This window comes from Nelumbo lutea, chromosome 4 (genome assembly GCF_056320005.1).
Source record: "Nelumbo lutea isolate HS-2025 chromosome 4, American lotus-T2T, whole genome shotgun sequence".
NCBI classification, from domain to species: domain Eukaryota; kingdom Viridiplantae; phylum Streptophyta; class Magnoliopsida; order Proteales; family Nelumbonaceae; genus Nelumbo; species Nelumbo lutea.
The window spans coordinates 33,768,146-33,795,342 of NC_142687.1; the positions used below are offsets into that span (position 1 = coordinate 33,768,146).

General features: G+C 38.3%; 1 protein-coding gene across 1 annotated transcript; it reads right to left on the reverse strand.

The window, feature by feature from the left end:
* On the reverse strand, positions 1 to 26,420 carry GC2 (golgin Putative 2). Its single transcript, XM_088984877.1, has 11 exons — positions 26,218 to 26,420; positions 25,397 to 25,949; positions 23,001 to 23,272; positions 20,793 to 20,909; positions 20,590 to 20,649; positions 18,793 to 18,850; positions 12,112 to 12,164; positions 11,834 to 11,926; positions 6,449 to 6,574; positions 783 to 830; positions 1 to 687 (listed from the first exon to the last, which is right to left on the reverse strand). Exons 1-11 carry the CDS (start codon positions 26,269 to 26,271, stop codon positions 310 to 312), a joined length of 1,812 nt encoding a protein of 603 aa, XP_088841003.1. The 5' UTR covers positions 26,272 to 26,420; the 3' UTR covers positions 1 to 309.
* Positions 26,421 to 27,197: the final 777 nt, after the last annotated feature.

Consider the following 27,197-nt stretch of genomic DNA (forward strand, 5'->3'; position numbering starts at 1 on the left):
TTTGAACCAAAAAATAGATAAATTATGGCCACAAATGTCTTTATATATACAGAAGTAATTTCACACCAACCCGCCCCTGGGCGAACTTTATTTTCTATGAAATTTCAATTTATCTCTGAAAAAATGATGGTCCAAGGGACCACCCAAAAACATAGCACTAATACGTACAGAGCCTCTGTCTGTTCTTGATTCTTTTTCTTTTCACATTTTTAATGCTCTTTAGCAAAGGAATAATCAGCACAAGTTCACCTAATAGGAACTGATGCAGAAGAAATGAATAACATAGCAAATTAGTAATTAATTGATATATCAGATTCCTGCCGTCTTATTGATGCTCCCCAAGGAGATGACGGCACCAGATGTGGCGTCCTCTGATGGTTGAGAATGTGACATGAGAATATACACAACCCAGAAATGAAGGCATAAAAGGTAAGCCAATGACCACACTTTTGCAGTTGAATTCCTCCTTAAGAATGCAACACCTGCAGAAAAGACAGCATCCAACTGCCAAAGCAATGACCCAAATTGCTCTCCTCCAGATCGGATTCTATCCTTAAGCAGGGGCTTCAGCTTTGAATTGGAGAGTAGTTCCCAAGTCCCTGCTTCTAAGTCGTTATTGGCTGAGGGGCCTGCTAAATCGGTCAACTGCAATGTCGACTTGTTTTCATCAAGCAATCTTGAAATTGTCTGCATTATGATGATAAATCATCAGTATATCCTTGATGTAGAACCTCTCTAGTTACAATATATGTGTACTATTAACTTTTTGAAAAATGTGATACCTCGATCCTGAACAGCAATGTCGCTTTCTCAGATGAGAGAGCCTCTACCTGATTGAACAACCAAAATTCAAATCAGCTAATTATTCCAGGTATCTTGGTACTTAAACCGACAGATGCAGAAAGTCCAGACTTAGGAAAAAAGTCCGTACAAGTATTAAAAGAAGAATGACGATCTCTGAGATTACTTATCAAAAGGTTGCAAATTTTGATTGAGGCACATGCTCATTTTCATAACCATGTTAATCCGGTTTTTTAAAAGGTGCACTTGGGCTCACAGGTGAGATTCATCATGTTGCTAGTTTTTTGAATAGTAATTTACTATACCATAGGTCATAGTTATGATGTTTTAAAGTCTAACAGTTTAACCTTTTTTTTATGAATGAAAATAATTTATTAATCCAGAAATAATAAGGCAATACAGGAAACCCAAAAAGAGGCACGAGCTGTTACCTCTTCTAATAAAGTATTACATCAAATTAAAAAAGAAAATATCCTGAAGTAAAATTACAGAGCAGCCCAAAATAAATGTTCCCTTGAAGCCCCCTGCTTAGCTAACCTATCCACTAAGGTATTTGCTGATCTTCCCACCCAAAGAGAGGTAACAGTCATGTTTCTTGTGAGCCAGTTGACTTTCCTCAATAAATCTGTGTCACCACATATAGCTGAAACTGGGTCTGTCAACCATCCCACAACATTCTTAGAGTCTCCTTCAACTACCAATCGCTGAACTCCTAGTTGTTCTGCAATCTGAATACCTTGTACCGCCGCTAAAATCTTAGCTCTATTAGTCTCCTATTCCCACGGGGCCTGAAAACAAGGCTAAGATGCTTCTCTCCGTATCTCTCAGCACCCCTCCTATCCCCAATGGGCCCAGGTTTCCATGGCTGCTGCCATCAAAGTTCAGCTTTACCCATCCTTCAGGCGGAGGGATCCACACTGCAGATTCCCTGTCCTTCCTTGTATGGCTGTTAGCCACCACTATCTAGTTTCTCCAAATAATCAACTAGCACATTCTGGACAGTCTCTTGTGTCTTAATTCATACCATCCTGCAAGTAGAGAAGAGGGGTAGTTTTGGCCTTTTGTTTTTCAATTGTTGGGCCATGTATTCTATTGTAAAGTACATCAGCTTGTACATCTTTGTATTAATCTCTTTCTTGTAAGGCATTATTGTCCATTCATTTATTAATATAAATATAACTTTCTGGGTTGGCTTGGCATATGGACCAACCGAACAGTTTTGTGTCTCCCTCGTTGGGACTTGAAAGGATGGGAACATGTGAACGCACAATGTGGCAACCAACATGGCTGTTCCTCTATGCTTCATGTGTTTGGTTGTGTTTGTTTTGTTCACCTTCCTCCACATGAACGCACAAAGCTAATTGCTCAGTCAGCGCTTTAATGGATTACAGTTTGGAACAAAAGGGATTTCTCTGTTATGATGCTAAACTGTGTTGTCTTCACATATCCCATAATGTCATATTTCTTGAAAACATATGCTTCTTTGAGCATATTGTTTAAGTTACCCAAACTATCCTTTTATATTCTGCATCACTTTGGTTTTGCAAGTGATCCTCCTCTTAGTCCTCAACAACTACAAATTCATTACCAGAAGCATCCAATTCTTCCAATGTCTAGGCCTCCTCCTTCAGCACTAGTGCTTGGTTCTCCTCCATCTACCACCATTGTAAGTTCCCCTAGCTCTCCTGCTCCATTACCTACATCTGTTCCTTTATGTCATTCTCATTCCTCTTGAATTTCTCACCCCTTGACTGTTATGGTTTTCCTTCCAACCATAGCTCCTTATTTGTTGCACTATCCTCTACAAATATACTAGATCCTACCACCAAGTTGTTGTTTACTTGTAGTTAAGCACTAGAAAGATGCCATGAACTTAGAAATTCAAACCCTACTGGAAAATGATACTTGGCCTCTTGAGTCGAGCAAACACCTCTTTTCTAAGGAAGGGAGAGCTGACCCTCCTAGTATCTGAGCCCGCACTGATTCATATTCAGATTTCAGCCCCACCAAAAACCGAGTCACATCAAGTTGTTCTCTCTGTTGTTGCTGAATTTTGACATCAGAAGTGAGGGGGTGATAAACATTCAATTCATTACGAATGTTTCTCATACTAGCATAGTACTCCTCAAGACTTTGATTACCATGTTGTAGATTAAGTATTCCTGGTACAACTGAAATACTCCGGTTGTGTTGTCTTGACCCGAATACATCTTCTTAGCATGGTCCCACGCTTCTTTGGCAGTATCAAGGAACATGAAATTTACACTAATCTTGGGTTCCATACTATTCCATAACCATGTGATGATCTGTGTATCTGCTTGCTCCCAATCATCATACTCAGGAGAATCGGTGGAAGGTTTTTCATCCCTTATGTGCTTCACCTTCTTCTTTGCCTTAAGAAAGACTTCTACAGATTTGGCCCAGGGTACATAATTTTCTCCATTCAACTTAATGGAGATCATTTGAACATTCAGGTAGTCAGTAGGGACCATCACACTAGTCTTGCTATCACTGTTGTCTCCCATTGCTGAATTCGGCAAACTGCACACTAGATCACACTACACACTGATTTCAGCACTTACTACTGTTGCAAATCGCACTCTTTACACCACAAATCCAACTCCACGACTGCCTGAAACTTCACAACATTGTTTGAGGAACACCCCCCCTTCGAATCACACTGAAGGGTGCACAAACCCTAGGCACACTACAATCTGAAATCCCACCATACAATCTGAAATAGACTTCTCATTTGGTTCACACCAAAAAAAAAAGCATAAAACCTCTTACCTGATCACCGAAATCAGATCACACAAGACACCCACTGCAGCACACGAATCAACCCTCTTCTCTTCCTCGATTAGGGGAGGGCTTCTTAGAAACTGCAGCAACCGACCACAAACACCACAACTGGAGGCATAGAAACCTCCAAGGGAAGAGGGCGATCACTCCTTTTCAGCCCTTTCCCTTATCTCTAGCTGATGGCGAAGAAAACAAGAGAAAACCCTAGGCTGGGTGCGCAGATAACAGAATTCTGGGCAGATCCAATTTTCTCAGTTTAGCTCTGATACCGTGTTAGTGTTCGATCTGCCTGTTAGACTGATAACAGTCAAAGAAGAGAGAGAGAAGAAAGAAGGAGAGAAAGAGAGAAAGAGAGAAAGAGAGAAAGGAGAAGAGTAGAAGAGAAACAAGGAGAAAAGATTCTGGTTCGAATGAGAGAAAAAGTTCACTCTCCCATTCGGCCAATGTATTTTATATTACTAAAATAATGTGGAAAAGTCGCATATGGCCCTACTTAAGTTAGGCACATTAAATCTAACATAAACTTACACATCAGCACCTAAACACAAGCACAAAGACAGAAATACCCCTACATACTCGACACTAACAGTGTGTAAACTAAAGAAGCCCCTTCATGGTCTCAAACAAGCTCACTGAGAAGCTAAGCTTGGTTTGGACGCTTTCATATAGTTGTGTTGGCTACTGGTTTTCAATAGAGTGCTTCAGATTATTCCATTTTTACTCTCAAGAGGGCACATGGATTGACACTTCTGATTTATGTTGATGAAATTCTTATCACAGGAGATGATGTTGATGGTATAGATAATCTAAAATTTCTTCTTAGTAGCTCCTTTAAAATGAAAGATCTTTTTTTTTATCAATAACCAGAGAATTTCATTAATTAATGAAAGAGATACAAATGAGCACCGGTTGGCACGTTTTGATGACTTGTGGAGAAATTGGGAAGCGATTGCCAAAAGTTCTAGTGTGAAAAGCAAGCTGTCAGTAGAATGGAAACCTCCCGAAGAGGGTATCATTAAGCTCAACTTTGATGGTAACAGCCTAGGCAATCCGGGACCCTCCAGTATTGGGGGAGTGTTTAGAAATGCAGAGGGGTTCATCATCCATCACTCTTTTTTCTAGTCCTATAAGAGTAGGGGATTCAGCTAATGCAGAAATTCAGGCAGTGTTACAAGGAGTTGAATTTGCCAAAGAACTTAACTATGAACAGCTTTTAATTGAAGGTGATTCCAAGCTGGTGATCCAGTGGTTAAAAGAGCCAGAAACAACAGCCTGGTCCTATAAGGGGGTTTTACAAAGATTTAGATGGCTAACTACAAACATGTCTATCCATTTCCAATGGGAAAGAAGATCTGCAAATGGGTTAGCAGACTCACTAGCTAAACAAGGAGTGCATAGGAATCAGATGTTTTGGACTAAGCTGTAATTCTCCATTTTGATCTGAGGCCGCATCTCGCACCTCTTTTTGGGAACCTTCTCGGTGTATCTCTTATAACTCTATTAATAAAACTTCTCATTATTCATCAAGAAAAAAAGATGGCCCACTTTACTAATTCCAAACAAGTTGACACCCCATTGGAACTCAATCTCAAGTTGAGTAAGAATGATGGAGAGGTGCTCTCAGATGCTACCTTGTATAGGCAACTTGTTGGAAATCTTATCTATCTTACTATGACGGCCCGATATCGTTTATGCAGTTGCAGTTCAGCTTGCCAGCCACTTTGTTTGAGACCGGATCTGCTCCTCACACGGCGCCTCACACCGAACTCACACGCACATCCTACCATGCATTGGGAACATCTCCTGTACTTATAAGTTATTATTCACGGGAGATGTTCCCAATTCACGCTGGATGTGCCTGTGAGGCACCCATTTGTGAGGAGCAGATCCCATTCCAATTTGTTTCTGCTCCTTGTCAGCCTCATTTCTCAATTTGTTTCTGCTCCAAGTCCTGACACCCGTCACTCCATTAACGGTTGGTGTATTTTTATTAATGACTATCATTTCTTAAAAATGTAAAAAACAACAAATTGTTTCCAATTCATCAATTGAAGCAAAGTATAAAGCAATGTCCTCTGTCTGCAGTGGAATTGTTTGGCTCTAGGCTCTGCTTCATAATATGGATATTGATCATCCCTCATTTATTCCCCTCTTTGCAGACTACATGAGTGCCATCAAGATTGCATCCAATCATGTCTTTCATGAGTGCACAAAAAATATAGAGGTGGATTGCCACTTCATAAGAGATCTTGTTACTAGCCACATTTCTCTCCCACATGTTTCTTCTAACTTGCAAATTCCAACTTGTTGACCTCTTCACCAAAGCCATGACCTGGGCCAGACAACTTTCTTAGGACAAACTAATGCTTGTTCCTTGGCATCAGCTTGAGGGGGAGTGTAGAGAATAGGGGTAGTTTTGTCCTTTTGTTTTTCTATTGTTGGGCCATGTATTCTATTGTATATTACATCAGCTTGTACATCTTTGTATTATTCTCTTTATTAATATGAATATTCTTTTATGGGTTGGCTCAGCATATAGACCAACCAAACAATTTTGTGTCTCCCTCCTCCTTCTCTCTCACACACACCTAAAGTTATCACTGCAAAGATCCCAGAATGGTCTTAGTGCAATTTCAAAGGGTGAAATCTACTTTCAGAGAGTAATAACTGACCTATTTCAAATTGACACCCAACAGATCAGATAGAAGGTAAAGAGTTTCAAGGTTACACTTGTAGAAAATCTGATTTATCGTTTCCATACAAGGTCCACATAACAAACATAAATGGAGTGATTCTATTCATAGAATTTACCCTTTAAAATAGATTTGATGTTTTGGAGACAAACCTGGGCCTGTTTCTGAATTAAATGGTCAGTTAGCTGTGCAAGCCTTTTCTTAAGTTGAACCTCTATTTCAGTTGGATTCTCTATCTCCTTCCTTGTTGTTTCAATGTCTTCTTCCAGCTTCTTTGCCTGTATAGAACAAGACTGATTAGTTTCAGAAATAAGCACATCTAAGAACTGCCCTTTTCAGGGAATTAGTTCCATGCTTCCATTATGTTTGATCTCTCAATACCTAACAGCCTAAGCACTTGGTCAACTATATAAAAGATATATGCTAAGTTTAAGCAAGGTTCAAAGTATCAATACTCTTGATACTAAATTTTACCATATCGAGAGTCTTAATATTTTTTACTTTTCTTATTAGGCATTTTAACAGTGGAAATGCCATATCATACATGATTATTTAAAACAATTGAAACCAATGAAATTGTAACATATAGCTTATCGATGAAGACAAAAATCCATACGTATCATATGATACACACCGATATGTTTCGATATTTTGAACCTTGAGTTTAAGGTAATGAATACAATTATTAATGTATAATCGGTTCTCTTTATAAATTTATTTTATTTACACCTTCTCTATAAAGTAAATAGTGCAATAAATACAATTATTTATAACTAGTGTAACAGCACGTGCCATGCATGTGTAGAAGTTTTTCTTTTTTTGAGAGAAAGAGAAGGTAAAGTATATTGTATTAGATGTGTAAATGGATAGCTGTACATGGGGTGAGACTTCCCCAAGAGTAGTTTAAGAAACATAATTACAAAAAGAGGGCATCTGTAAGAATATCGTGTTCCTTTGCCCAAGATTAAATTTTTGCTAAAATGTGTATAATTTGGTCAGGATGAGAGGATCTGCCTTCAAAATTTCTACCATTTCTCTCCTTTCAAATTGTCCAAAAAGCAACTGCATGTGCCATATTCCAAATAATTCAGCCATTAACAGAGAGGCCTTCAGCTCTCCAACTATCAAGTAAGCTCAGAAACATGTTGGGAAAAACCCAACATAAGTGCAGATTAGACTGCAAATGGTTCCAAATGATTCTGCTAAGAGGGCAATGCAGAAAAAGGTGGTCTGCCATCTCTTGAGAAGTATTGCAAAGAGGACAGTTGGGGTGTAGATCTAGGTTATATGGCACTGGGGATGTCTACCTGTAAGACAGTAGATGGCGGCAATGGTGTTTTCTGTGGGGCTGAGAACAAGAGTGAAGAGAGGATAAGGTTTCAGAGTGGTAGGGCTTAGAGAGAGTAGTTGTGTGGGGATCCTCGGAGATCCCCTATTTATAAAGTTACCTCGGGAAAGGAGGGAAAACTTCCTGCTTCAGGAAGGCAGTCCCGAGTTTGTTGGATCTGAAATTGGCAAGTGGGCTGGGGTTTCGCCACATGTCCATCCAGTTATGCCGGTACCAAAGATCTCTCTTCTCCTGAAGCCCACATGTGAGCACGAGTGCAGCCACTCCCCTTCTAGAAGCTTGCCTGTATGCATCACTGGGGACATTACTCTAAAAAACATTTTTAAGTGTTAATAAAGCTATGTGGCATAGGATGTAAGATCAATATGCAGATACGGGGTTGGGTCACAGAGTTGTGATGAGAAGGGAACAAATCGCATCACAAAATCACGATGACCTGTGACATGAGGCTAGAACGTTACATCACATCACATAACCATTACCGTGACATGAACCATCTCAGGGAGATGTGTTGGAAGGCCACAGCATGGTGTAGTATCATGAGGTCCTTCTGTGCTAGGATAGAGGAAGGGCAGCGAGTATGCCCATGGGAAATGGATGCACTGGGACTTGGTATCTCTATTTTAATGTTTTATCACACTGCTATTACTTACGCGTTAGCCGGTTGTGTAGACTCACAGTAGGTTGTTCATTGCAGGTGATGTGATGTCAAATTCCATGTACTTACAAGGGGAGTAAATGAGAATACCTCACCTACCCAGCTTATCTTTAGTAAGACATTTTCCATGGGCTGCAGTCCAGACTAGAAAAGCAACTTTTGATGGCACTTTCTGTGCCCAAACAACTTTATGAGGGAAAGAGGGTCCATTTAAACTAAGGTACTGCATCATGGATTTGACTTAGAAAATTCTCCTCTTATCCCATTTCCAAACTCTACTGTCCTCTGTGTTGATAGGCTGAAATTACTGCAGATGGAGAAGCATATCTTCTAGAATTTCAATCTCCCATTCGAACAAGTTTCTTCTGAAAAAAGGGTACCAAAGACCCATAGCCCCTTCATTACAAAAAATCTCCACTACTGTTGCCTCATTTTTTTATGAATAGTTGCCACTTTGTTTGTGACTGCATTAAAGAGGCTAGGATAGATTTCAGCCAAGGGCCTATCTCCACACCACGAGTCTAACCAGAATCTTAGACGGCAACCATTGCCCAGCTTATTGGCAATGCCTTCTAAGAATTGTGCTTGAGTTTTCTGAATGCCATCCATAATGCTGTGGTGGTAGTATGGGTAACCTGAATGGTGTCCCAACCTCCATTGGAGAGGCCATACTTCTGTTACATGTTTTTTTTTTATCAGCAATAAAGAATTTAACCATACTTCTGTTATATGTCTTGTAGAACCATTACTATAAAGTGGTTTGGGTATGTACAAAGAAGACTATCTGCGGCACCAGCAAAAAGTAATCTGTTGCAAGTTCAAGGGGTTGGAAAAAAATAGGGGTAGACCAAAAAAGACATGGGTTAAAGTGCTAAGAAATTATTTAAAGGCCCGTAATTTATGGATATGGCACTGTATAGAACAGAATGGTAGAGTAGGATTCATGTGTCCAAGCCTATATAGTTGGGGCAAGGCTTAACGCTTAGATGATGATGATGATGATGTGTGTGTGTGTGTGTGTGAGAGAGAGAGAGAGAGAGCGGAGTGTGCCTGGTGCGCCTTACACTACAGCCTAGGCATGCACCTTTTTGAAATTTGCGCAATTTTTTTAAGCCTAGCGGCTGGGCTGGGGTGGAGAACACCCTTTTTTCCTAACGTTGTTCATTCATCTCCTTAATACAAGACACACAGTTGTCAAGGTGACAAGGCACCCTTGGAGGCTCGCCTCACCCAGTCGCCAAGTAGTTTTGTGCACTATGTTATAAAATACTTTTATATTTTTAATTTTTTGACATTATAATTATAAAATAGGCATTATTAAACTAGAATACTCATTTTTATGTGTTCATGTACTAATTTCCTTTTAATATTTTCTTATTTGTTAGGGTTTAATCAACACAAACATTGCTAACTGCTGTATTGAACCCATGGTTCAAAGTATCAATACACCTCTGTGTATCGGCAGAGGTGTATCAGTACTTATAACAATACTCCCCCTATTTTTTTATTTCTTTGGTTATATATATATATAGGCGCAGCACTTTCAAAAGGTGTGTGCCTAGCGTGACTGTGCCTAGGAGTGTGCCTGGTGCGCCTTACACTACAGCCTAGGCATGCACCTTTTTGAAATTTGCGCATTTTTTTTAAGCCTAGCGGCTGGGCTGGGGTGGAGAACACCCTTTTTTCCTAACGTTGTTCATTCATCTCCTTAATACAAGACACACAGTTGTCAAGGTGACAAGGCACCCTTGGAGGCTCGCCTCACCCAGTCGCCAAGTAGTTTTGTGCACTATGTTATAAAATACTTTTATATTTTTAATTTTTTGACATTATAATTATAAAATAGGCATTATTAAACTAGAATACTCATTTTTATGTGTTCATGTACTAATTTCCTTTTAATATTTTCTTATTTGTTAGGGTTTAATCAACACAAACATTGCTAACTGCTGTATTGAACCCATGGTTCAAAGTATCAATACACCTCTGTGTATCGGCAGAGGTGTATCAGTACTTATAACAATACTCCCCCTATTTTTTTATTTCTTTGGTTATATATATATATATATATATATATATATATATATTTTTTTTTTTTTTTTTTTTTTTAAATGGGTTCCCGAAAACACCTGTAAACATGTGTATTGGAGCACCAAAGATACAATACAATACACCCGATACGGGGCATATCGTATCAAAGTTTTGATCCTTGATTGAATCCTCAAAGATTTCAGAATCTGAACCAATAAGCAAGTGAAGAACTTAAAATTTTGTCTCAACACATTTTCTTCTTACAGATCTTCTTCTTCCACCTTTTCTTTTCTTCTTTTCCTATAGCAAAAGTAGGGGTTCAGCTCCTATATTTTTTGAATTTTCTTTCCTTTGTTCCTTTTCTTCACATAAAATGTTGATTTTCTAAACTTAAAACATGAAATTTATACTTCTCTTATGAAAATTATGGATAATTATTAAGAAAAGATGGTTATGGAACCTAGGGAACTACCCTAGGATATATGGTTTTACTTAAAAAAAAAAAATCCATCACCTATGCGACAAGGCACCCCCCTGTCGCCTAGCCTCGCCTTGGCGCCTTAAAAACTATGACAAGACACTTTTTGAAAGACAAAGAACTATAATTAAAATTACAAGATTATCTTTTACATGCAAAATAAGAATTTAAGACCCTAACATGGACTTGTTTGGGCTTGCCTCAAGGGGCTTGATGCAAAGGTGGCTCATAGAATCAAGAGTGCAAGATTCTTAACATCACACTAGCTATTTGAAGTAATGAAATTGGGAAAAAATAAAGAGATTGAAAGTTTCACATGCTTGAATATGTTTTATGCGTTATGTTTGATTTTATTTTTACGTTTTCATTTTGAATATGTTTTACATGTTATGTTTATGTATTTTAGGCTCAGTTTGGAAAGAGTACAAATACATACAAAAAATAATACAAAATACAAGGTTTTGCACTCTACATATTTGTATTTGTACTCCTTCCAAACTGAGCCTTTTTTATCAATAACTGAATATCATTAATTTAAGAAAAATAATATAGGTGTACAAGTAAGGGAGAGATAAACTCTCTTAGCTCTCCCAAAATCAATACAGGTTACAACAAAGCCCAAAACAGATGATTCCTTCCCAAAACTGAGCCTTAATTTCAGATAATAGTTTTTCTCAAAACATTTATTTTAAAATTTATATTTATATTTTTAATTAGTATTATGTTTAATATTTTTATTTTTTGAATTCTTTTGCACTTTTGCATCTTGCTTCGAAAAGGCACGCCGCACACACCTTGCAACTTTAAAACACTGGGATAAAGCTTGGATGATGAGTTGTTAGGTCACTGTATGCTCAAGTAGAAAATTGAGATGAATTACTAAGATTCCTTCAATAAAAGAATCATAATTTGTCACATTGAGCATGGACAAATTTTCACCATATCCATCTTTACACATGAAGGATGGATTTTCTTGTTGTAGACATAATTATCAGATATTGAAAATTAAATAAGAAGCTAACCTTCTCTTGCAATTGTCCAACTTTATCACATACAAAAGAGTACTCAGCCTCAAGTATCTCTCGCTCAAATTCAACTCCTTTTGCAGCTTCCAACTATGAAAGTGTTAATAGAAGACAAAACTTAGTAGGAAAGCTGGTCAGCAATGAAGAGTGGCTGAAACAGCAAAAACACATGGAACAAACTGAAACAGGAATTTAATTATGATATTGATATTTAACACAGATCCACAAACCCAACTTACATACTAATAAAACCCAAGTACATGAGGATGACTCACTTGGTCTGAAGATGATCCACCTTGATGAACTTCAGACATTTTCCTTCCAAGTTCTGCAGAGATAAAAAGGAAGTTTTAGTAATTCCTTGAATAAATTACCTCAGAAATGTCACACTTGCTTCACAATGTTATTATGCTAATGTTTTGTGGCATTTTTTTATCAATGACATGAAACTTTCTTAGAAAAAAAAATATCATAGGATACAAATGTCCTCTATGATGAGGACCTAAACCCAACCTTTTGTCAAAGGCAGCTCCACTCAGAAATGCATGGGCTCCAATACAGTTAAACTTAGGTGGTGTTTGGCATGTCTTTTGGTCTGCGGAAAGCTTAAAGGACCAAAAAATGATCTTTTTCCGTTTGGTATCCAGACAGAAAGACGTGAAGATGAGCACATGGAAAGACCGAAAAAGACAAAAATTAGGAAGCTTCAAATGAACTGAAAATAGCCTTCCCATCTGCTTTTAACAGCCTGGTAGACCATGATGCGAACCAAACAGTCTTGATCTTTAAAGACAATACCCCAAAAGCTCAGTGCATCTTCTTATCCACTGGGCTGTTGAAAGATCTACCTAGAAAGACTTGCCAAACAGCCCCTTTGTCTACACCTGTTCTAGCTAGACTACCAGCAGATAAGTTTTCTGATGTGCCAGAAGAACAAGTTCACCCTGGCTCCGAAGGAGCTAGCTTACTGAACATGGTGTCTAGTGGCCATGATCCCTTTGATCCCTTTCTCATCCTCACCTTGGAAAGCTACTCAAATCACTACGAATGAGACCACAAGGGTAAGCTTTGTTGCAATATAATAAAGTAGAGATAAATTTAATACATTTATAGGTCACAACACAATTAAGCTTTGTCCATGCCTGTTCTAGCTAATACCAGCTAGGAAATCTTCTGATGCATCATTAGAACAAGATGTTTGCCCTGGCGGCCAAGGATCTAGCTAGGGATGTCAATGGGTTGGATTAAATGGTAAACCCAATTTGATCCAACCCTAGGGTCAGGCACATTCGGATTTAAGGTTGGGTTAGGGTTTTGATTCTTCAACCTGAGTTGGGTTTAGGTTATGGCTGACCCGCCCCACCAGGTCATGATGCCTTACATATATACAAAGTATTCTTTTAACTTTTTACTTCTAACTCTATAGCCTTAAAGTTTAAGATTTCTTTACATGTTGATGTTGGCTTTCTTCTTTTTTTTTAAATGGAAAAAGTGACATCTTAAAATCTATTAAACAATTTCCCAACTTAAGTTAATGGATTTTAGGTCTTCAAAATGTGTTAAAAAAAAGTACAGTTAAAATTCTATGGGTTGGGTTGGTATCGGATTAGACCCTATGGGGTCAGGTTCGGGAATTATGCATTTTGAGCCAGGCCGGGTTCGGGTTGGTCCACTGGAGGATCAGGTTAGGGTTGAGGCAAACCTGTGCCAAACCCAACCCATTGACATCCCTAGATCTAGCTTCCTCAATATAGTGTCCTATAGGCCAAGCCTTCTCTTACCTCTCTGCATCCCCACCTGAGAATCCCCCTCAACTGCTGGCTCTGAGAATCCCTAGGGCATGCTTTTCCATAACAATGATGAGTGACTAAATACATATTTCATCAACTTGACTGGCTTGGTGACTACAAACATTACTTTGAAAGTTTTCTTTTCCAACCTTGTGAGTAAGAAATTTAAGTAAGATTTGCCATCTCCCTTTTTATCAGTAACGAATCATTTTATTAATTTACTAAATCAAAAACAAGATTTGCCATCTTTGCAAACTAGGGCTGCAAATGAATTGGATCCGATTCCACTACACTTCAAATTCAAATTTGATCCGTTTTTGCAGGATTCAAATATCCACTTGATCTTAAATGAATACAATTGGATCAGGTTTTGTGATCTGTTAAGTAATTGGATAAAATTTGGATATAGGACAATTCGATCCATTATATCTAATCCAATCTTTTAGATATACATTGTAGAATATATATATTTTATATATGTTACATAAATTACTCTAACCCCTAAAACCATAGTCTCTCTCTTTGATTCATTCTTTTCTCCCTCTTTGGCCTTCACCTCTGCTAACCTAACCCTAGAGAGGACAGTTGAGAATCTGGTCTGAGACACAAGACCACCATTGCAGGAGTCAGCAAACAACACCAACCAAATGAATTGGTGACTACAAATATTGCTTTGAAAGTTCCAGAACAACCATCCTGCACCACTGTTGCTTGGTGAAGGAAGGTAATGACTTGAGATCATTGGAAGATCTAAGAACAAGGTTTCTTGTTTCTCAAGCCATAGATCTGAGTTCCAGTTCCTTTTCTCAAGCCACATATCTGAGATCTCAGTTGGAGTGCTCAGATATACCATTTCCTTTTCTTTTTCTTTCTTCATTCTTTAATGGTAATATGAGATCAGATGACCATTTTGGTTCAGTTGTTCAAAACCAGAAAGCATTCTATTAACATCTTCCACTCTTCAAATCAAATCAGATTGAAATGGACATCCAACAACTTAATCGAATTGAATTTGACTTCAAATAGAGAAAATCATAGATCCATTGGATTTGAATTGAATTTGAGAAATTATGGCACAAGGTTGTTCCAAGTATTCATGGCAAATCTTGGGTCTGTTTTTCAGGTGAGGTGACTATTCAAAAAATAGTTGATAGAGAGGTTAAAATTGGGAAAAGTTTGGGTCTGTTCTTCTGGGGTGGTAAGGAATTTGCTAGGAGGGCTTTTGAAGAATTTGAAAGATAAAAAGAGGAAGATAAAATGAAAAACAAAGCGCATCTGAAAGGGAGCAAGGATTGGGACAAGGAATACTCAAACCAAGAGGACATGTTCACAGATGAAGACTGATGTGGGCATCTGGAAGGGTTCTTGCTTTTGTTTAGAGATGGGTGGTGATACTTGTTTTATTGGGGTTTTGTATTGGCTCTGTCCCATAATCTTTATTTGGTGTAGTTTGAGTAATTTTTCTTGTTTGTAAGGTGTGGAATTCTTAGGCCTTTTTTGGGTTTCCTGAGGGTGTTTCTTGCTTTTGGTGATTTCTTATCACCTTTTGCTGTATTTTCTCTTTTATTTTAATGAATTTTCCTTTTATTCTTCAAAAAAAAATAAAGTATTCATGGCATGTCAAGCAATGGATGGGATGGGATGTCTCCGTAGAGCTACCTCGGCTGCCCCCTGGAAGGCCATGCATGAAATTCTGCCTACCTTTCTACATCATATCAGGTATGACTTGGCTTCTGGTCAGAAAATCACATTTTGGGAGGATGTGTGGATTGGGGATACCCCTCTAGGTGAGAGGTTCCCTTCTCTTTTTGACCTTTCCAGGTTCAAGGGTAGGCCTATTTATGAATTTCTAAGTCAGCACCATCATCCTTCAGGGCTGAACTGAAATTTTGGCTTTAACAAGAACCTTAGAGAATCTGAACTTCCTAGTGCGTCCGAATTGTTAGGCCTACTGAATTCAGTTTTCTTGGGAGAAGGTGGATCGGATTCTAGGGTTTGGGGCCCTAATTCTGATGGGTTGTATTCTTGTAAGTCCTTACATTCCTTGGTAGCCACCTCTTGTCTCTTGGGAGGAGGTGTGTAAGTCCTTACATTCCATCTTGTCTCTTGGGAGGAGGTGTGTAATCAGAAATCTAATGAAGGCTTAGGTATCTTTCCCCTCCATCTCATGAATGTTGCTCTCTTATCCAAATGGCTTTGGCATTTTGGTATCGAGAAGAATGTTTCATGGAGGGAGTCACTCAGTTGCAAGTATGGTTTATATGGCCTTGGCTGGGAATCTAATCAACCCCTTGAAGCCTATGGCTCTAGTATCTGGAAAGGAATTGCCAAAAACAGATCTCTTTTTCAGACATATTTCTTTCAAACATATGAATGGTGAAAGTATTCTCTTTGGAAGGATGCTTGGTGCAGTTCCTGCCCCCCTCGCTGAGGAGTTCCCCTCTCTATTTGCATTATCCCAAGACAAGAACGCCAAAATTAGCGACTGTTTTGAATTTGTAGCTAGCAATATCATCTAGGCACCACAGTTGAGAAGGAATGTGGATGATTGGAACATTGCTAATCTGGTTTCCTTGCTGGCTTACCAAACCAAGTTGCCTTTAATCCTCTGGACCAAGATAAACTCTGGTGGAATGGGGACAGGCCCGGTGCCTTCTCAGTTAAACCATGCTACCAGTTGTTGGTAAAGACTGATGAAAATCAGGTTCCCTGGGACTGGATTTGGAAGTCCAAAATCCCTTCAAAGGTGATCTTCTTTGCATGGAGAGCAATCAAGGAAAAAATCCTCACAGTTGACACCTCAGATCTAAAGGCTTGGTTCTTGTCAATAGGTGTTTTCTTTGTGGCTTGGATGCGGAGTCAGTTTCTCATCTTTCGCTCCACTGTGTGTTCACCCAACAAATCTGGAGTCACTTCTTGGGTGTGTTTGGAGTCAATTGGGTGGTTCCTCCAAACTTGCAGTGTCTTTTCTCTTCTTGGAGGTTAAAATCTTTGTTATCGAGGGAAAATCCTTTGGAGCTTTCTGTTTGGAAAGAGAGGAATAACAGGGCTTTCCAAAATGTCTCTTCTTCTGTTGCAAGGACTTGTGCCAGAATTGAAAGGGTTCTGGTTAGTTGAGCCTCCATCTAGAAGGAGTTCTCGGATTTAAGCTTTGTTTATTTTGTCTCTCAATGGGGTTCTCTAATCAAGGAAGAAGCTATCTCTATGTAATTTTCTCTATGCTTTTATCTTTCAAGCTCTCTCTGTATGCAAGGGAATCTCCCCCTCTTTTCCCCTTTATAACAAAATCTCTTACCTCTCAAAAAAATATTTATATTTACTCTATTTTTTGTTTTCTATTCAGGTATACAGTACAGCAGCACTATATGATGTTATTTCTCAGTGTTTGGGTTACCCCTGAACATATTGATTCTGATTCACATCTGGAATGTTAGATACTATTGTGGGAGCAAAATACTATCATGGTTTTCAAGACACCAAGGTGAGGCTGGGCGTCGGGGGGGGGGGGGGGCGCCTTGTCACCTAATCGCCTAGGCATCACCTAGGCGATGGATTTTTTTATATAGAAAGCATAGATCCTAGGGTAGTTCCCTAGGTACCATAGCCATATTTCCTTAATAATTATTCATAATTTTCATAAGAGAAGTATAGAGTTCATGTTAAAGTATAGAAAATCAACAAATTCATGAGAAGAAAAAAAAAAAGGAAAAGAAAATTCAAAAAATATAGGGGCTAAACCCTTATTTTTGATAGGAAAAGAAGAGAATTAGTAGTAGTAGTAGTAGTAGTAGTAGTAGTAGTAGTAGTAGTAGTGGTGGTGGTAGAAAATGTGTTGATTAGACAAAATTTTAAGTTCTTCCTTATTGGTTCAGCCGTTCAGGTTTTAAAGTCTTTGAGGGTTCAATACAGCATTTAGCAATGTTTGTATTGATTAAATCCTAACAAATAAGAAAATAATAAAAACAAATTAGTATATAAACACACAAAATGAACATTTTAGTTTAATAGTGCCTATTTTATAATTATAATGTCAAAAAATAAAGAATAAAAAAATATTTTACAATACATAGTACAAAACTGCTTGGCGATTAGGCGAGGCAAGCCTCAAAGGGCGCCTTGCCACCTATGCATCGCCTTGACAACTATGAATACTATACAATCTCCTCTTTTCTGTGTGTTTTAAAGCCTTTGAAAGGAAAGGAATAGAGGCCTTTTGAAAGAAACCACTGCTTGAAGGACTAAAATTGGACCATTATGGTAGAGATTGAGGAAAAATACATATATGACAGACTTTTTCTGCATGGCTTTTGAGCTGTTACTCTACACCATATATGGTGTCCTGTATTCTGACCATCGTATGGTAATATAGAGGTGTTTGTCCTCCTTTTGATACGGTCTTACAATTCTCTTATTACTAGAAAGAAGTAGAGAAAGTTTTCAAGGTTGAGGGTTAAGCAAAAGAGGGAGGACTTTATGGCTTTCTGTAGCACATGCTATCCTTTGGAGTATCTGGGAAGAGAGAAATAGCCGCATTTTCGATAATAGAAAAAGAAACTATGAGGAGCTCTTGTCTATCATTTCCTATAGAAGTTTCCTTTGGGCTTCCAACTCAGTTTTTTAAAGGAGTTTCCTTTTCTGGTCTTCAAAGAAATGCTGCAGATTTCTTGTTTTCTAAACATCACTCTTTAATCACCCCCCTCCCCCACTCTTCTGTTGCGGAAAGGGAGATAACCATGTACTTTGATGGAAGTGCGTTTGGAAACCCAGGTGCAGCAGGAATTGGTGGAATTTTCAGAAGAAGAGATGGTACAGTTAATTGGGTTTTCAGTGGACTAATTGGGATAGCCTCTTCAACAAAGGCTGAAGTCATGGCAGCACTAACGGGAATCAAGATTGCAAGATATCTGGACTATCAGAACATTCTCATAAAAGGATATTCGGCAAATACCATCAAGTGGCTAGCTGACCCAGGCGTGGTCCATGGGCTTTAATATTTTGTGTACCCAATAGGTAACAACAAATGTAGTCAGCTTCCAATAAGAGCTTGGAAGAAAATATCAGAACATGAAAATTGAAAGGAAATGAAATAAAATAAAAAAGAAAAATTACGCAATAGTGCTTCACAGATGCTATGAACTACCTAACTCAAGAATCTAAAGAGAATACCTTCATTGATTGCTTCTTTCAACTCTATTTGTTGCCGGAGCATTGCTACCCGATTAACCTTTAAGTACATGAAGAAATATATGACATAAAATTTATCAACCAGCACCAAAAAAAAAATTGCCAAAAAAGGTATAATTTCAATTTTCTATGACAACTAAAGATAGTGCAGAAACTCCTTGTTATTAGGAATGCAACTTTTTTTGTGAAGAAATTACATTTTTAGCTTTAAAGAAGTAGGAAAATTGAAGGAAAAATAAATTAAAGAGCTACTTAATTTTTAGTGAAGTTCTCCTAAACAACAATAACAATCAATAGAATCTTATAAGACATCTGCAAAGTCATTTTAGGAATAGTTGGGTATAAGTTTAATGTAAAGAGGACCTACTAGTGGACTGCTGATGGGGGAGGTGAACCAAATCAAAGTGCAGGCCACAATCAGGTGATCGAATGTGATGGAGTAGTGACATAGTTCAGGCATTTTCTCAGTCGAATCTTTATTTGGAAACTTGGCATCCTTAGAGGGGGAGGATGTTCCTTGGAGGTGGACATGGAAACAGAAAGTGCAGTCCAAGTTATGATCATTATAAATAAGTGTTGTTTATGTGGTGCAGCCAAGGAAAACATCCTGCACTTATTCATCACAAATTTGCAAGTTCACCAATACCATCTGGTGGCATGTTTTAAAGCTATTTGGTTTTCAATGGGTGATCCCCCTTGATCTTCAGAGTTTAACATCATCCTGGCAACATGGCTCCCTTTGCTATCTGCTGGACCATTTGGAAGGAGTGAAACACCACATCTTTTAAGAACTTTATTGTCACTGTTGAGGTGTGAGGGAGGGTTGAGAGATGTTTCATCAGGTAGGCATCTAATAGAATGGTTTTGTGGGGATAGAGTATGAGCATTATATGTATATTTTTGCTTTCTCATAAATAAATAAATAAAGGTGTGAGCATTATTATAGCAGCCAGTGGGAAAGGTTGCTTAGGGATGACAATACTGTTTTTTAAATTGCTCATATGTATGTTTGCTGGTTGTTTCTTTATGTTGTAATACTCTTTGCATTCCCTTATTGTAAGAGAAAACTTAGAAGTGCCCATATCAGTAATTTTCCCAAAAAAAGAAAATAATATGTGAAAAGGTAGTTTAACCCAGGCCCTTCTGAACTTGGAAAGTTGGAAGGGTTATAAGAGATGAGGAAGGTATTGTGTTGGCACTATACTTGGGACCATTTGGAGTTGGGGGCTCTATTAGGGCTGAACTTTATGCTGTTTTACAAGGAGCTCAGATTGCAAAAGATTTGAACTTGGAGAATGTGATGATTGAAGGTATTCAAAGGTGATAGTGGGCTGGCTGAGAGAACCTGAATCAATTATCTGGCATTATAGTTATGAAATGAAGAAATTCAAGTGGTTAACAAGTAACATGAACATGGTTATACAATGGGTGGGGTGAGAGGCTAATGCTTTGGCTGAGTCATTACCTAAGGGGTAAATAGGGATCAGTTGTACTGGGCTCATTTGTAACTGATTGATGTTTTGTCTATTAGGGTGAAGCTGCATCTCGTGCCTCCTCTAGGGATGGTTGTACTTCTGATCTTTTTCCTTTAATATCAATAAATTATTTACTTATCAATAAAAAGGTCCTAAATTAAAAATGTTATGATTCATTTTATTTTCTGATATACACTTACATGTCAAGAAATAAATCCACTTGGAAGAAATCCATCTAAACTGAAATGAATACGACACTGAGGATGAAGCCAAATTATTTGAATAAGAAGTAAGATGATTATACCTCAACTTCAAGATTCCATTGTGTGGTTGCAAGGGATTTAGCTAGGTCAGCATTTGAAGTCTGCAAAACTTTTCATATTTAGTCCAACTGAAGTACTAATAACTTCTGTAAACTGCTGACAACTATCAATACTAGAAGTAGCATATAGATGCATGGTAGATGGATCCCATCCTAAATTTAAAGTAATTGAAATAGTTGCAAACCTCAAACTTAGCTAACCGAGAAAGGGCTTCCATCCTGGTATTGTTATGTTTCTGCTTCTCCAACTCAACAGCTTCCATTGTTTCCATCATACTCGTCTGTAGTTCAGAAGCCTGGTGCTAGAAAGAAAGCAATTAGAAACCAATTCCAAAGATTAAGAGATTATGAAATAAAGCCTTTGTAAATTAATAAATAATATGACGGTTTCCTTTGGAAGAGGTGTCATGTTACCTTGTTAAGTACTTCATCTCTTGATAATGTATCGTTTATAGGGAAATGGCTCAATAGTTGTTTTGTGTTTCTAGATTATTAATGGTGAGACGAAATTGGATGTGCATTAGAGATTAGGATTTGCATTTGATGTGCTGGTGTAGTGGATGAGTTTTTTTTATTTTTTTGGATTCATAACTTTTAAACTTTTATTAAGTTATAAAAGAATGATGTATCATGTATGTACAACATGCTGAGCATCCCTTTGCTTAGGCTTTAACTAAACACCCCATCCCTCTTCTTTTTATGTGTTACAAAATAGTCCAAAAGGTTTCAGTTCTGTACTTCTGTTCACCCCTTGCCATGTCAGTTCATCTGCTAAACTGTCCACAGAGTGCTTCACCCAACAATACTTTATTTCTTTACCCTTATCAAAATGCCTTATTTCTTTGATGATTTGCCTACGCTGCCATGTTGTGTGCCCCTCTATTAATAATTCAGCTCAGCACCAACTTTGAGTCTCCCTTTACTATTAATCTATTAATGTCTATTAATCTATTAATGTCCATCGTTGTGCTCATTCTCAGTCCATGTAAGAGCAAAACCATTCTCAAATACTAGCAACAAAAGTGCAGGAGATTAGCAGGTAGTAAGTGGACTACCCATTTGCTAAACCAAAGATGCACACATGAGGGGAGAGACACTAAGAACTCTTCTATATTTTTTCATTATAAACTTCCCAAGAGAAGGAACTGACTGACCTGAGGGCAAACTGCTATGTTTATGAAAAGCTCAAGTGGATAAGGAATTGTTCATGGACAATTGGTATCCTTTGCTGCTTGTTTCTGGTGCGTTTAAGAACCTGTGATCTAAGCCCAGATTGACCTTCTGTGGTGTTTGGGGGGATTCTCTCTACAGCTTGTCTTTATCTTGCTGTATATTATTTTCCTACTAATACAATGACACTTTACCCTTGTCTTTATCTCTCTCCTAGAAACCTCTCTATGTTTAGTCATAGAATTTGAACATTTATACATTAAGAAGATATTCTTCTCAGACATTCAGAACCTATTTTCTCTAGAATCTTAGTTTGGACTTTAAGTGTAAGATAAAGATAGATGGAATAGCCCTTCTTCATGGACAAAAGATAGGAAAAATAAAGGAAATGTCTACAGAGGCTACATGACAAATTACAAAGAAAACTGTACCAGATTTAGCAATTGGAGAAAAGAAAAACTGGGAAATTTATTTGAATGATTTTACATCAGTTAGAAAAGGTAATAAATCAGTAAAAAGGAATTAAGAAGATAAAATACCAAGATGATGATATGGTTTATTCAATTCAACTCAGCCTTAATCTCAACTGTCTGGGTTGTCTAGACAGCCACTGTGCTCTATGAGAGTAATTTTTTTCTGTCAATGCACAAATCTCCATTTTTTACCACTTCAAAGTTCATACCACATTTTCTTTGGTCTTCTTCTGGCTCTAAAAGATCCTTCTACCTGCACTAAGCCACTCCTCATTGGCACAGTCATAGGTTCATCCTTCTAATTCTGTCATTTCTAGATTTGCTACTCTTCCATCCCAAATCTGCATCTCAGCTACGCTAATTTGTCAACATATTATATCTTAATTGCCCTGGACTATGTCCTATATATTAACGCTGGTCCTATAACCTTTTTATAGATTTTTTTGAGAAAAAAGAGTAACTTATTATAGAAAAGAAAAGGCAAAGGAGAGTACATGAGATGTATACAATGGAAGCAGAACACACAGGTTACAAAGGCATAATTCTATTACTATATAAGTTTTCCCTGTGCACATCCGATTTGACTAAACTATCTGCTACAGAGTTTAACTCCCTAGGAACCCAGATTAGTTTTGCATTCAAGGATTTCAACAGATCTCTAGCCTCATCCAAGTAGTGAGCTAACCTCCAAGGCCTGCCTTCCTTCTCTTCAAGTCATTTTATCGTGTTGCTAGAGTTGCCTTTGACTACTAGATCAGTCAAACCTAGATCTCTTGTGATATGGAGACCCATTAGCACAGCTAAAATTTCAGCCATTGTGGAATTTGCAGTCCCAATTGGTCCACTAAAGATCCACGAAGGGCTCCCATCCCTCCTCTTAAATACACCACCAATTCCTGCTGTTCCTGGGTTTCTGGTTGCACTTCCATCAAAGTTCAGAGTCACCTCCTCCTCTTCTCTTGGCTGGGAGAGGCTTTTACTCTTAAAAGACTGGGTGAAGAAAACAATAGTTCCACCACATTCTATTGAAGCATATTCATAGTGATTCCTTTGAAATTCTCCAAATTCAGCACCCACAGATTGCACAGGTATATTATATGAGAAATCAGATCTCCCATGGATCTATCTTTGCTGTAAAAAATGCAATTATTTCGTTCTTCCCAAATGCCCCACATTACTGCTTGAGTCACCATGTACCAATAGATTTTTCCCCTTTTACCTAAACCTCTTCCTTGTCATCACCTTTATAAATCTTCAATATGTTCAGGAAAAACCCAGCTGTAACCAACCAAGTTTAGAAAATAAAGCCAGACTTCCTTGTTTCTGAACAATGAAGAAGGAGACATTTAGCTGATTCACTATTGCTAGACAAAGGGTGCAGACATGGGGGGAGATGCACAATCTACCTTTGTGCTTTTTCTGTAATAAATTAGAAGTGTTTATTCTTTTCAAACAAGCCTCCCACAGAAAAAAGGAAACTCTAGGACTAGGAGGGATGTAGGCAATCCAAACTCTTCTACAAGGGAACCCAGAGTTTGTGTCACCCGACACCAAGACCCTGAAAAAAGTTTTAGTTGAGAACTTTCCAGCAGTGTGGAGCTTCCAAATTCGTTGCTCTTGGTTTGTGGGGGAAAAATAGACCTCTTTTAAGGCATGTATCAAATATGCAATTTCATCAATCTCTATATCCCTTAATGATCTTCTTAAGTTTAGGTTCCAGCTTGTTACAGGAAACAAATCTGATAGACAAAAGGCTATGGTGGCTTCTTGGTTTTGGGAGAAGTTAAACAAGTGGGGGTAAGTGTTAGCCAAAGTGTTGTCTCCCCACCAAAGGTCAGTCCAGAATTTGATTTTAGCCATGTTCCCCACTCTGCATCTAATAAAAGAAATAAAGAAATTGTAGGTGGAGCAAATACCAAGGGTGATTTCCTTTCACTCGATTCAAGTGGACTTTGCTATCCCAACCATTGGCATTTTTCCCATATTTGTTGCTGATGACTGAGGTCTAAAGAGCACCTGCTTCAAGAGGACAACACCACAGCCATTTCCCCAGATGAGCTACATTTCTTTCCTTGACATGTCCTAATTCAAGGCCACCAACCTCCTTTAGTTTGCAAAGTCCGTCCCAACTGAGTAAGTGTTTTTTCTTCTCTCCAACCCCATCCCACAAGTTGCAGCTTTTCGATTCTGTTTTTGACCTTGGCCAGAATCTGGAACACCGTAAGATAATAAATAGGTAGATTAGCTAGAGAGGCCTTCATTAGGGTGAGTCTTCCTCCTTCCACTTGGCCAATCTTTTTCACACTTCTCCACCATTGGGTCCCAAAAGCTTTGGCTTCTCAGATTCCCTCCAAGGGGTATTCCCAAATAAGAAATGGGTAATTTTCCAATTTACATCCTAGCACCTCCTTGAAACTGTTCACCAAGCTTTCACTTGTACTGATTCCCACAATGCTACTCTTAGAAAAATTTTATTTGAAGGCCCAACACCATCTCAAAATAAGTGATTACCTTTTTTTAAATTTTTTTATGTTCTCCAGGTCAGCCTCCAAGAACAAAATGATATCATCAGCAAAAAGCACACTAGACGCACCTCTCCATTTCAACTGCCATGCTCTAATTCTATGGTCAACATCCTATTTAGTTTCAGACTCATTAATGATGATTGATACAAGGTACTCTGTTGGGGGTATCTCCTGATAATCAACCTTAACTGCACCATCACTGATTCAATGTTACTAATGTTTTTACTAAAATTGCAATGCATAATCTCTTATTAATGCATAATTTTGTATCACCAAAGTTTCTTTTCTAAATTTTCCTTTTCCAGACCAATGTTCATAATCTTAATGTTTTATAAATAAAAAGTTGTTGCAATTTATTTAAAGTTATATTTTTGTTTCAAATTATACTCAAGTAATACACTAATACCCGATACATAATAATGCCTTCCTACCTAAATTTGCATCGTTTCAATAGTTACTTACTTCATGGCATGTAAGTAAAGAGATGACTGCTTAATATAATAGCAATCCACCAAATCTCACTCAAGGATAAAGTACTTAACTAGAAGTAAGATATTGTTTCAATGTCTGTGCGTCTCAATTCAACATAACAATAACAAGTTGACAATTGTATTCCTTAACCATGTGATCTTTTTTGCACTGAGTCAGAAGAGCCAGATTCTTCCCCATCACTCTTTTTACTATCATAAGAAGCAGCCCCACCATTTACCCTATTTTCTGGCTCAGTGTCTAACCTTTTTGATAACTTTGAGACACTAGTACGATTGTTCTGAAATTTCTTTGCTTCGGGTGGAAACGAAGTTGAACCAGGATTTGATTGCTTCCTCCCATCCTTCCTGGGGCCACGAACCTCAGATGTTCCATTACTGCGAGTGACTGCAGGTGGCGTTGGCTGCTTAGGAGTACTGAGGAGTTCGGTCCAGTCACTGTCAGTAAGAGCTGTTGTAGGTTGCGAAGAAAGTTTTTGGGGCGCCGGAAGTTCCTTGACTCGATGTCTATCAGAATCAGAATCATCCCTCAGATTACCATAGGATTCATTACTGTGCAATGTTTTCTTCTTTAGCTGATCCTTCAGAGGAACAACTCCACCAGTTTTCGTCGGAGTTTCATAATTTAATTCATTAGATCGAGGTTTCTCGTTCTTCCCAAGAGATTCTGCCGCTTGTTGATCGATCTGAACCGATACAAAAACAATTCAATTAAGAAATAGACATAATTTATCAAACAAATCGAATCGAATGCCCTCGAAAAACTGAACACAATTATACGTTTTTTTTTTTTTTGATAGGTAAACCTAATAATACGATCAATTCAACATTCGAGAAAAAGTTGTATTCAGAATCTGGACCCTAGAAACGAAAACACAGATAATATCGGTCTTATGAACACAATTGTAACAGAAACTCGAATTTTTGTTGCAGAAAAGAGCAACAAATGCGCACCTGTTGAAGGAATGTTTCTGCAACTTTGAGCTTCGAAGAGATCCATCCCGCCATGATTTAGAGACGAACTGTTGTTCCAAATGTCCGGATCACTCAGTGTCTTGACTTAGAAGAAACGAATGGCACATTTTAGCGCGAAATTGCTACAATGCTCACTTGCAGAATCACAAAATTTAGCAGAGCGTAGAAAACAACAAGGATTCAAGGCTGAGAGAGATCAAAATCAGTGTTTAAAACCGGGCTGTCCGGTTGAACCGTGGTCCGGGTACTGACCGGTTCGGCCCGCTGAAAACCGGCTGACCGACCATAAAAAACTTATCATTCATCCGCTATATTTAAATACATTAAAAGTTATAAAATATATTATATAAATTATGACTCGTAGTATGGTTTCGACCTCCGATTTAACTCTGATCAAACTTCTTCCTTCTCCGATTCTATGCCCGACCCAATTCTCTGAACATTCATCAAAATTTTGATTGTCTGCCCCGCATCTGAAGCCTCTCAAGAGTCAAATCTGAACCTGGAACGTGACATGGGCCTAGCCAATCACCGACAAATCACTCGGAGTCACGCCTCAATCCTTAACAGGACGTTTGGTTACAACTATAACCATGTTCATCCTCGATTGATTCTTGGCACGCTCCACAACACAATTCAACCGTGTATAAGAAACATCTTCCAGCTGACGTGAGGATGTTCCAAATGCACGATTGAGATGTGCGCGTGTGTGGATCGCAATTTACAGGGGAGCCACCTACGGGTGTAATTGGGACTGGATTAGGTCGGGTTGAGGTCGATCCTAACCCAATCCGAATTGTCTAACCCCTTTTAGCTTTCCCTGTATGTTGGGATTGGATTAAACTAGGTATGATCTTGGTTTGGCCCAATTTAGAGGTGTAAATCCGGCCGAGCCACAAATTTGGGCCAATTTGGCATGATGATTCGTATTGTGTTGGGCTTGGGTTATAGGTCCACGG